This window comes from Prosopis cineraria, unplaced genomic scaffold, assembly GCF_029017545.1.
Source record: "Prosopis cineraria cultivar Desert tree isolate PC_DT_omini unplaced genomic scaffold, ASM2901754v1 PC1, whole genome shotgun sequence".
Classification (NCBI taxonomy): Eukaryota; Viridiplantae; Streptophyta; class Magnoliopsida; order Fabales; family Fabaceae; genus Prosopis; species Prosopis cineraria.
Genome location: NW_026555332.1, coordinates 42,050,043 through 42,062,221, shown reverse-complemented (window position 1 = coordinate 42,062,221; position 12,179 = coordinate 42,050,043). Strand labels below are relative to the sequence as shown.

Genomic DNA, 12,179 nt, shown 5'->3' with positions numbered 1-12,179 from the left:
TAAAAATATTTTACATTTTTTAACGAAGGGAGTATTATTTATGACATATAAATAGTAAATTCTATTGTATTTTTTTTATCTTATATTGATTGATGATGTTATATAATTCTGAAATGCATTTTGGAAAATTTTAAGAGTGTCATTTGAAAAATATCATTGCCTATAAATAAATATTTTGATATTTTAATATATAACTAAATCATGGAGTCTCTGTTTGACATATGATTATGATATACATTGATTTTTTGAGTGATATATATTTATTTTAGCCATTCAATCTTCACGGATAATAGTAATAGTATTACTATACAAAACTTAAAAATTATTTCAATGAATATTAAAATTGGGTCCTCGTATATAATTTTCCCAAATGAATGGGAGAAACGTGGAGCATCAGCATGAAGAGGGGCAGAAAGGTAAAGCCGCAAAAGGAAGAGCAGATATATCTGAAGAAAATCTGCTGTGGAAACAGCCCACTGGAATTCCAGGCACAGCCCCTGGTTTTCAGGCTGCTTGAACCATTTCTATTTATCTTTAACCCAAGCCTACTCTTCCTTCTATTCCTCTTTCCTCTCCTTCATCTTCTCGTTTCCCGATTTTAGTATTTCTCTACCCTATCCTCCATTACTACACACCCTTTCTAGAATTCGTAACCCATATTTCCCCTGTTTCCTCTGTTCTTCGTATTTTTTTTTCCCCGGGGCATTTTGGTTTTCGGGGTGCTGTTCCCTGCGTTTCCCGATTTTTTTGGACAATACCCATTTGCGGAAAACGCATTCTGTCGGGGCCGTTGGAGGCATTTCGTGATTGAGCTCTGTTTTTGGTACCATACCGTGATCGTAGGGTTTCTCTTTTATTAATAATTGGTTGACTTTCTGCTGAATTAAACTAAATGGGGATCGAGAGGGCTTTGGCTGACAGAAAGGGTAGAGACTTCTGTGGATTACCCAAGGAGACGAACGCCAACAGCAAATCAAGGAAGAACCGGCGGCGTCAGATGAAGATGTCGCCGGTTCAGCCTCAGATGAAGATGTCGCCGGTTCAGCGACTATTTGAGACGTGCCGGGAAGTATTTGCCTCTGGTGGAACTGGGATCATTCCACCCCCTAAAGACATTGAAAAGCTTCGAGCTGTTATAGGTTTGTGGTCTGATCAATCATACTTGCCTACTTGTTTGCAGACACTTTCTACTTTCTGTTACTATCCGGCAATTTTTCCACTGCGTTTGCTTCTGATGTGAAATATTAGTTGAAAGAGAACCTTTTCCTGCCATTTTGTTTATGTTGCTGCGGAGAAGTTAGTTGTGTGACAGATTGAATCTTTCATTTGTTCTCGGAGTTATTAACTAGTTGGTTTGTTCATGGAACATTGGAACTTAGCATTCCGGGAAGGTTTTACTAAAAAGCTGATTCATTTTCAGGTGGAAAAAAAAAAGGCTGATTCATTGTATCTCATTTTGACTCCATAATAATTATTATTATTAATACAAATACTCCATCCGTCCTTATAAATTTATTTTGTCCTAAATATAAGTGAGTGTCTGTATTTTTTTTAATAATTAGGTACTTTTATTTTTATTTTTTTTAAAAATATATTAATTATGACATTATTAATGATAAAATTTGAAAATTATAATTTTATATAATTTTAATTAAATAATAAAATTTTATTGGTGGTAAGTTAACACTGATTCAATTTCCTTCTTGTACTGTTTCTCACATTCATTAAATTATTTTGGGTAAACACATAAGTAGTACGGGAGTATGTGGTTACACTGATTCAATTGCCCTTTTGTACTGTTTCTTACATTCATTAAATTATTTTGGATAGTGGCGCTGGTGGGCTGCGCGCTTCTATGTATCCTGATTATGTTTCCGACCCTCCTGTGGGGATATGGTTGTTTGCGGTACATGCATGCATCTAGTAATTTATATTTATTGTACGTAATTTATATTTATTGTACGGTATTTAGCTCAAATCAAATGACAAAACAGGCACGGAGAGAGTAATGCTTGTTTACATGTGCTTCTTCTTGTGTTTCCCGAACGCATAAAAGAGATTTTTTAGAGGTCTACTTTTTAAAATTATTTTCTTTTAGATAAAAGAAAACTGTTCCCAAAATGCCCTCAGTTTGTGTTTGGTTTTTAATTGAGATTTGATAAAAGCATATGGGAGAGATTCAATTATTTGTTAAATTTAACAAAAGTTTATTTAAAATGTGGTTGGAATGTACTTTTGAGGATCAACAAACAGGCCACTAGTATTACATTACTAGCTTCATTTTATTATGTAATGTAATGTCGAGTACATTACTGGCTTCAGTTTTGTATGTAATGTCAAGTCCGTCTTCCGATATGACGGAGAGACCAGGCAGAGAATTGAGGCCAAAAAAATAAAAACCAATTGTGCCACATTTAGTCAAATATCATCCTGATTCCTGAAGCGATTAAGCAACTTACCTACGCTTCGCTCTGTGTTTTTGTTTCTCTAATCTAGGCGTTGGAAAGACTATAGGATTACCCCAGACCACCCCCCACCCCCCCAAAAAAAGGCCCATAGAAATAATTTGGATATATAGCATGGCCCAAATTGGGGATCGTTTGGTTATGTGAGCCAAAAATGATTTCAATTTAGGTAAGTTGATGAAGTTCTTGTGCTGCAAATCCCATAAGCCAGAGATAAAAAGGTTACTTATCAACAATGCTGAGGATTCTGCTACTAGCTGTCATTTTCACATTTTATTTTTCTGTTTTTCATATGCTGTGCAAACTGCAAAGCAACCAAATGTGGCCTTTTCTGTGCAGACGCTATAAAACTGGAAGATGTTGGCTTGAGAGCTGAAATGCGATACTTCCGGAAGCGCGCTACTCATAGAACCCCGAGAATCACATACGTGCATATCTTTGAGTGTGAAAAATTCTCGGTACTCTTTCTAACATGAACTGCTTTAGAGATGGATTACAGTACGCCAAGAAGCCTGCTATATTGTTGATCGTAACTTGATCTGTGCATCTCTATATGTGTTTATTGCAGATAGGAATATTTTGCTTGCCACCTTCTGGTGTTATTCCTCTTCATAATCATCCTGGAATGACAGTCTTCAGTAAACTTCTTTTCGGGACCATGCATATCAAGTCATATGATTGGGTGGCCGACTTGCATCCAGACACCCCTACTGTTTTGATACCGCCCGAAAGTGAGTATTTTCTCCTTTTCTTTTTAATTTAGTACTATTTTAGTACTACGTACTTCTCCTTTTCATTGGATGGAAAGAAGGTATTTCTTGACCTTCCGGGTTAAAACTATGTTGAAGCTGATTCACAATATATGTTTATAGATGAGTAGATATAGACATATCTCCGTGAGAAAACTGATGAACCCGGCAGTGATTATCCAGTAATAGCTAGTCTCTTTCAGTTCCAAATTTGTTTCTCGTACGTTCCCCTTCTCTTGTAAGAGCACGAAACAAAAGAAAATAATTTTGCATATTCCATTGACGCAGTCAAGAGTTCAGAGGTGCGGTTGGCTAAAGTGAAGGTTGATGCTGACTTCACTGCTCCTTGCAACCCCTCCATACTTTATCCCGCTGATGGAGGCAACATGCATTGCTTCACGGCAGTCACAGCTTGTGCTGTTCTTGATGTTCTTGGTCCTCCTTATTCTGATCCTGATGGTCGACACTGCACCTACTACCTCAATTACCCCTTTTCCCACTTCTCAGGTATTGTTAGTGACTGAGTAATTATTTATTATGTTTTGTTCTTTTCTCATTATGCATGCATGCTATAAATGGAACCTTTCTGGAACTTCAGTGGATGGAATTGTCGTGCCAGAAGAAGAAAGGAAAGGCTATGAATGGCTTCGAGAGCGAGAGCGCCTTGATGATATAGTTGTAGATGGGGCAAAGTACAGAGGCCCGAAAATTGCGGAGGAATAGCTTGATGTTGTCGCTGAGCTCATCTTTGCCATCTTATTCCTGTCGTGTCAGACATTCCTGCAGACAAATTTTCTAGCAAAGCTATTGTTCGGATGCTGCCAATCTGTCCAGCACTGAAGCTTGTCGTCTTCATCTTTGTTCTCCCGTACTCTCTGTGTTCTCCTTTTCATTATTGAGCAGGTCGGGTTAAAATGTACATATCGAACCAGGAAGAGACAGACAGATTCTGCATAGGTAGTTGAAATTGGAATGGGGGTTCAATGAGTTATCCAATAGCGCATCGTTTTGATCGTTGAGTTGTCCTGGTCATTTCATATTAACTATCTGATCATCCAAAGCTAAAAGCAACTGATGTATTAAATATTTGATTGAGCAAGGTGGTATATATTTAGGGAACATAATGTCTCTATGCACTTTGAAATTTGCATGTGATTTGTGAAAAAGAAAAAAGCTTTTATATATGAATATGTTTGAGAGCTCAAAATCTATAAAATGCAAAGTTAATATTTAGGATATGCTTGGAAAAACATTCGTGAAAGTAAAAGTTATAGTTTTGACAGAAACTATCTTTTGAATCTTTGATAGCTCCTAAGCATATCATTGCGCTTGTGTATATGGATAGAAGTTGGATGTAAATATTTGTTTGCGTATTATTCTATGAATTATAATTAAGCTGTAAACTCTCAGTTTCCCAGCACCAACTTGGTATCACTCTCCCCCACTTCCAAACTAGTTAAGGTGGTTCTCCAGCGGGAACTATCAAAGACGCGTTAATCCATTCCAGCTTAGGACTTTGAATTTGGATCGTTAATCATGCGCTGCATAAAGGGGAAGAATGACACGTTCATTCGGCCACGTTCATATGCAACAAAAACGTTCTTGATACATCATGCGTCATTGGCAAGGGATTCTATGAACGTGGACGAATGGTTTCTGGTGAGTTTTGGCAGCTTATTGCGGAAAGGCTGTAAAAAACAATTGCCATCTGTTATGATAAAAAAGCCGCCTTTTTTTTTTCATTACTGTTCCAAAAAATGTCAGAGTATGGCTTTTTTATGAGGAGTGGGCTGCCTCCACATTAAATGTTCCTTTCTTAATAACAGATTCTTATATTAACTTTTTCCGTTTGCCCCTGGCTTTAACTCAACTGGCTTGCACTAATCATGATAGACTGCATATTTTATTAGGGTAATTGCAACTTGATTTCTTTGTCAAATACATCCAATTATAAGTGAAGACTTGAAGCTGATATTAGAAATGGGAAGCGACCGCCCGCTGAAATGGATAGAAAAAAGTAATAAGGACAACCTAACCGCTGAACTTATAGCAATGACATGGAGTCTAGGAATTGCTGTGGCTGAAAATCATCCAAGACATTTTAAACATGAAATGAATGGTCCAATGAAGCTCTGTTCTGGAAAATGATCAGACATACAACCCAACGTAACATGATAGTTGAAATAAGTAAATCATTCCTACATACACAAATAGATACATACATATATAAGTAGATGGTTCCTACAGGTGAGGATTGACTTTTGTTTATTGCAAATCTGCAGAGATTCTTATATGCCAATGAAAGAAGATCAACGTAAAAAAAAAAAGAAAAAAGAAAAGTCCAACACTTTTTGGTCCAGAGTTAGACAGGGGAAGCCTTGTTTGAAACATATGAAGCTTCTTATGACTTTTGTGGCCCTTCCCCCCCCCCCCCCCCACCGTAAACACATGAATTGTTCGGAGGGGACGGGGGAGCCTTCCAACTTCAAATTCGTTATTATAACAGTTTTGTGCGAACGGAAAGTCAGAATGTCCAGGTTATTGGAATCAACGTAAAAAAGTTAATCAATCACGTAATTTATTTACAAAATTCTCACCATATACTCCTTTAATCTTATTTATAAAGTAAAAATAAAATTTTTTTGAATTTTATTTATAAGTTATTTCATTAAATTTTTATTATAAATTTTTTCATTTGCTTTCTACTGAATGTTGAAAAGAAAAATATATTATTATATACATACATACATACATACATATATATATATATATTAATGGAAATAAAGTTAAAAAATTATTAAATTTTTAGATAGAGTTAATAAATTTTAAAGTTTTCTTTAATTTTTACTAAACATATTAAAAATAACTTATAAATAAGATTAAAGGAGCATACTTTCTATCTTGTTTCCAAGAGTGCATATTGAATTCCTTAGAGAATAACTAATAGGGAGAGATGTCAGGGTAACATGAAAGTGCACCACTAGGCATGCAAGCACGGTGCTATATATTGAAAAAGGAGCTAAGATATAAATAAACAGTGACAATGTAAGGCAAATTAAGTTATAGTGAAACCTTTTCTTTTATTTCTTATAATTTCACCCAAATTGTAACCAAGTCGTTATAATTCATATCTTTTCAATCAAGCTCTTTTAGATTCTACCATTTAAGGCATCAGTCCTCGGCAATTAACATTGTTTAATTTTTTATGATGTGTTCAATGGGCATCGTATGCAGCAGACATGTAGATTACAAGTAAGTGGCTAAAGTTATTTTTTTAAAACAAAAAATAATTTCAAGTAAACAAAACTGCACTGGATGTAGCATTCCCTCAATCGAATGGGAGCTGGGTTCATAGAGCTTGGGATCGTGCAACAGAGAAGGCGATATGTTAGCGAATTGGTTACCATTGTTGCGTTATGCTTGCTCTGTGAATTGCACATGCACGTCAGAAAACCCATATCCCAATAAATTCAATTCTTCAAATACAATGTCTTGAACAGATTACTTTTAATGGAAGGATATTTAATCATCAAGAATATTTAGAACTTATGTTTTTCCTCTCCTGTGTGAGAGTTTTTCCTCCCCTATGTGAGAGTCCAGTGAAGTTGTTCTGTAACCTGTCCGACCATCATTATTTGAATGGTGGTTGTTTGATCCTATTTCTTGTGAGTGGTGAGTTCTAGTTGTGTGTTAATCCTTTCATTGGGGACGAGCGATTGTGAGGGGGTTTGGTGTTTGTGTGGGTGCGTGTGTCGTTTTCTGGTGTGGAGGTATGGAGTTGGGGCAAGGTAGTAGTAGGGAAAAAAAAAATCCTCAAGGAAGTGAAGCTGAATTTTGAAAAGAAAGAAAGAAAAGGTGGCATATTAGTCGGGAAGTTGTATGCAGACAAGAGTTTTAATAAGTCTGTGGTGATCTCTATGATCAAGAAAGGGTGAAACTTGGGGAAAAAAAAAAAAAAAGGATTGGGGGTGCATGATATGGAAGAGATATGGAAGAGAAGAATGCGTTCTTATTTGAGTTTGATCGGGAAGATGATTTTCTTCGTATCCTGCGAGGCAGGCCTTGGTCTATTCAGGATCAATTATTGAGCTTACAGATGCAGGAGTATTTATGGTGAATGAGGAGATTTAGTTTAATACATCTCCTTTTTGGGTGCAGTTCCATGGTTTTGCCGTTAGAAGCTTTTGGTGAGGAAAATATAATTACGCTTGGTAGTGAAGTGGGCGAGGTCTGGATGCTTGAACATCTGAAGGTGGCTCATAAGATCACAAGGAGTTCTGTTCGTGTAAGAGTTCTGGTGAACCTAAATGATCCTTTGAAGACTGGCTTTTGGGTTTCGAGACCACGAAAGGAACTAGTGTGGGTGACTATGAAGTATGAGAGGTTATAAAACTTCCGTTACCCATGCAGACGTATCAAACATGATATGCGTAATTGTAAAGAGGGTAGCACCGGCAATACTAATAAGGATGAATCGGAGGAATTCAAGAATTGGTTAAGTGTTAACTCAGTCAAAACTCTTGAAGATAACTTGGTGGTGCACCAACATGAGTCATGTTGCATGACATGTCTTTGCTGAAGCCAGAACATTCGGGAAGTGTCCTCCGGCGACCGGTAAGAAGCTGATCGGTGGAGGAAATCATGGATTTTCACATAATTGAAATACCACTAATCATGTTAGCGAAAATTAAGGGGTGGCCATGAATGTGAATAAGGAGATGGTTATGAAGAGAGATGGGGGTGTTAATGTGGGGAGATATAATCAGGGTGGAAAGAAATGACAGGCATATACTTCGGCGGATGAAAAAGCGAAGGAGTCAAATACGGATAATAATACCTCTGATTCTACATGTGTGGAGCTGGATCAGGCTTCTGACTTGGAAACTTGTCCCAGGCCCAATGTAGCAGCTACGAGTTCTGACATGGACCAAGTTGGAATGGAAGACTTGGGCCCTAAGTGCAACCAGTCTTATATAGTGGAATTCCCTCAGGAGGAAAATCTTCAAAAGGCAATAATTCCTTCCAATGGGCCGTCCCCTTGTCTTCAGTCACAGTGGGCTTGAATGGAGTACCGTTGAACAGGCCCACAAATGAACTTTCAAGTCCCATTGCAGGCAAAAGGAGACGCAAATTAATTTTCTCTGAAGAAACTTCGGCTGCTGTCACTGCTCAGAGTTCGTTGACGAAACAGAAAAAGGAGAATCTACTTTGCGATTTAGGATATGGAACTTCTATCAAAATATGGGGGGATAATTGGGCTCCTAATGTGAGCTTTCCTGCCAAGCTTGAGGAGAATGATTTGTTTCTTGTGAAGCATGAAAGGGTTTGTGATAATGGTTCTTGGAATCTTTCACTTGTTTGCGACTTACTCCCCTAGAGTATTCAGGAGGCAATCCTTAATGTTCCCATTCCTAATAATGGGATTGCAGACAATCTTGTATGGACAGGTGCTAATAATGAAATGTACCAAGTGAAACTAGGGTACAAGGTAGAAAAGACTTACCTGAACAAGCATCTAATTAGAGATGGCCTATCTTGGAGTCTTTCCCCCTAAACCTGGAAGCATTTATGGCAAATCAAATGCGCCCCTCATGTTCAACACTTTATCTGGTGTGTTTTGACTAAATCAGTGGCAACCAATGATGCCCTCTTTGCCTGAAGAAGGTCCAAGATAAGGTATGTCCTGTGTGTAGCTCTACAACTGAAACCGTTGAGCATCTATTCTTTTGTTTATAGTTGGGTTAGACCTATTTGGTTTGGTAGTTTCTTGGGTATTAGACTCTATTATTGCAATGTTAATAGTTTTGAGAGTGGGGATCTGCTATTGATGTTAAGAATGGGCTGTCTGATTTTGAAATTGCTCATGTTTGCTGGATTTTGTGGCATATATGGTAGAAGAGGAGTCGACAAGTTTTCAATTTTTTGACCCAAACCTTGGAGATGCCTTGGAATTAGCCAAATTATCGCATTAAGGATACTGGGCTATTTGTAGCGATATGAATCTTGGTTTGGAAGCATTACCTATTGAGTCTCCCGTAATTTGGATAACCCCTCCTCCAGGTATCCTGAAAATAAATATTGATGCGGCCTTTTCTGGAAAATCTGAACGTGCTGATCTAGGAATATTTTGTGTAGAGATTATCAAGGCGCTTTCGAATGGGAATTTATTGATAAAATAAAATCTCTCTCAGCCTTTATGACAAAAACTCTAGCATTGAACGGGCATTGATGCTTGCTTTGGATCTTGGTCATGATAAAGTCATCTTTGAGACTGACTGTAAGCTCCTGTCTAACTTGCATTTCCTTTAATCAACCTGATCTCTTTGATTGGAAATGTAGAAGTATTATTTTCGATTGTGTAGCAGCTGTTGCATTGGGTTCTCTCTTTGTTTTACTCCTTGTCAGCTGTTGCTTTTAAGGAAGTGTGCTCGATTGCGTGGGTTCAGGAACCAGAACCAACACTCTTTGTTCGCCTTTCTGACCTTTGATGTGGAAGCCATTCATAATCGTTCTACTTGTATTTCTACTTCCAGGGCTGGTTTTAGTGTTGGTTAACTTTCATCTCTTTTGTCAGTTTTTGGTTTGTGATTTGTATGATGCCACTGTTTGGTGATGAGATGGATTACGTTTTGATAAAAAATAGAAGGATATTTAAAAAATTATTTTTATGTTTTTCCAAAAAAATATAATGAGCAGCACCGAGTAATTGACATGTTTTCCCAATGATGCAACCTTCAGTGTCTTCACCGGATATATATTAGGTTACTCATTTCAATGATTAAAATTTCTTTCTCAGAACACCACTTTGACTAGACTACAAATCCGCTTTCTTCTCCTTTGGGCACACAAGTGTAGACTATTCCTCATAGACAAATCCGTAGTCTAGTTTCCAACCTCGTCCCGCTAGTTGCTTCGTGTCTGTGGCAATCTCACATCACATTTCGCTTTTGAAACGGATTTGGGAGATTTTTTAAAAATCAAAAGCCTTTTGGCTTGAAAAAAACCCTCCCAAGCTCATTTCAGACAGCATATTCAATAAATCCTAAAATAAAATATTAAAAAATAATTTTTATAATTTTATCATGTTTTACTTTTAATTTTTATAATTTTCTTGTAATATTTTCAATCTTTATAGAAAGTAAAAACATTACAAAATGAAAATTATAAGACCTGAAAAATAAAGATCACAATTTTTTTTAAATTATAAAGATTAAAAAATATTTTAAAAAAAACTATAAAGAGTAAAAATAAAATTTGATAAAACTGTAATTACCCATTATTGTATTTTCCCTAAAATATTTAAAAGTCTATCACTTGAAAGTGACTTTCATCCACTTCTTGAATTTCTGACACCACATTCATTCGTGTATCTCCATCCTCAATTTCAAGTGCAGTGTCATAGATGAAAAAACTGAACAATTGGTCATGTTTTATTTTTATTTTTAATCCATATGCAATTATTTATATAATGAGGCAAAAAAATGTTGTTTACATAATTTTTTCAACATATAAATATGTTATTTTTTTTTTTTATTATTCAATATATAAAATTTATTATATTTAATATTTTTAACACACACATATATGCAAAACATGTCAAATATATATATATATATTATATTATATGTATAACAAAACTTGTATATGATAAAATCAATGCTTTTTGAACTATTATAATTTAAAAGTACTTTTTATCCTTTATCAACCGAACAAAATTTAGTTTGCCAAATTAATTTTTCAAATAAAATATCCAGACACAGACACTGTTATAATGACTGCCTTTAGCCAAATTAATTATTGTTACAAAGATTCTTACAAGCAAATTTTCAACAAACGAAAAAACAAACTAGTACTAAATATTAATAGTAGTCACAGGATGACACGAAAAATGGTAAAACTCACTTTCAAGTTTTTTTTTTGCCCCTTTTATGAGACGCATTTTGATAAATACGTGGTTCCAAATATGAGGAAAAATTACGAAACACCCACAAAGCATTGAGACTCTCGGTTTGGAGCATACATTTTGAGATTTTCCAATTAATTAATCCGTTTTTCTTAAAACACTGCACTGGCGTTTACGAATTATTGCTGTCCCAATAATAATTGCTTCAATTGTCAAACAAACATCACATGCTCTTGGCCACCCAACCCCACCTCTTTCTTTTTGCCAAAAGTTATGACCATTTTTTATTTAATTACTTGGCGAAAATGTTTAGATTCTTCTTGTCTGTGGCATTAAATTAATAACGTATTCATTCGAAGAAGTAAACTTCCAAAATTAAAAGAATAGGCAGTAACGAAACCCATGGGAAAGAGTACTACTTAGTAAACGCAGATCCTCTCAGTGCAGCACTAAACAGTTTAGTAACAACGACGTTTATGTTGAATGACATACAGTTTAGTGAAGTTAATTACCTCTTGAAGTTTATAACCCCAACCCCCTCCCCCCCCCCCCCAAAAAAAGGAATGTTAAAAATGAAATGAACTTAATTCTTACGGAGTTGGGGGACTTGGATTGTAAATACTAAATACTAAATCAGCCTCAAAACATATTTCGGTCGATTTTTATTAATTTGAAAAATCTAAAGCGATGGACCCAGGACTACTAAAAGCAGACCCTCTATCGTTGACTTGGATTATAAAATTTAGCCTAACATTGTTTAAAAAAAAAATCAATCAATAATTCGATATCAATATATCTATATATATAAATTATAATATTCATGAGTTCAATACAACTCCAGCTTCTATAATTTCTCAAAACTGAACATATTAAAGTGAAATAATTTATCAACTCAATGATTTTGGGTTTAGGGTCACGCTGGTGCATAGATATTTAAAAGGGTTTAACAGTATTTGAATCCAAAATGGATTTTTAAAACATAAAAAAGGCAGTCCAGTTCAATTTAGTTAGGACCACATATAGGGAAAAAAAAACAAATAAATAAATAGATTAATAAATAAC

At 35.7% G+C, this 12,179-nt stretch overlaps 1 protein-coding gene across 1 annotated transcript; it reads left to right on the top strand.

Annotated features, from left to right (window-relative positions):
- The first annotated feature begins 472 nt into the window (after window positions 1-472).
- Window positions 473-4,233, top strand: LOC129292370 (plant cysteine oxidase 2-like). The gene is made up of 5 exons (XM_054929937.1): window positions 473-1,139; window positions 2,805-2,923; window positions 3,034-3,196; window positions 3,503-3,721; window positions 3,813-4,233. Exons 1-5 carry the CDS (start codon window positions 893-895, stop codon window positions 3,935-3,937), a joined length of 873 nt encoding a protein of 290 aa, XP_054785912.1. The 5' UTR covers window positions 473-892; the 3' UTR covers window positions 3,938-4,233.
- Window positions 4,234-12,179: the final 7,946 nt, after the last annotated feature.

Coding starts and splice junctions, on each gene's coding strand:
- LOC129292370 (XM_054929937.1), top strand. CDS start 893: ATGGGGATCGAGAGGGCTTTGGCTGACAGAAAGGGTAGAGACTTCTGT. Junction 1,140..2,804: donor AAAGCTTCGAGCTGTTATAG/GTTTGTGGTCTG, acceptor TTTTCTGTGCAG/ACGCTATAAAACTGGAAGAT. Junction 3,722..3,812: donor CCCCTTTTCCCACTTCTCAG/GTATTGTTAGTG, acceptor CTGGAACTTCAG/TGGATGGAATTGTCGTGCCA.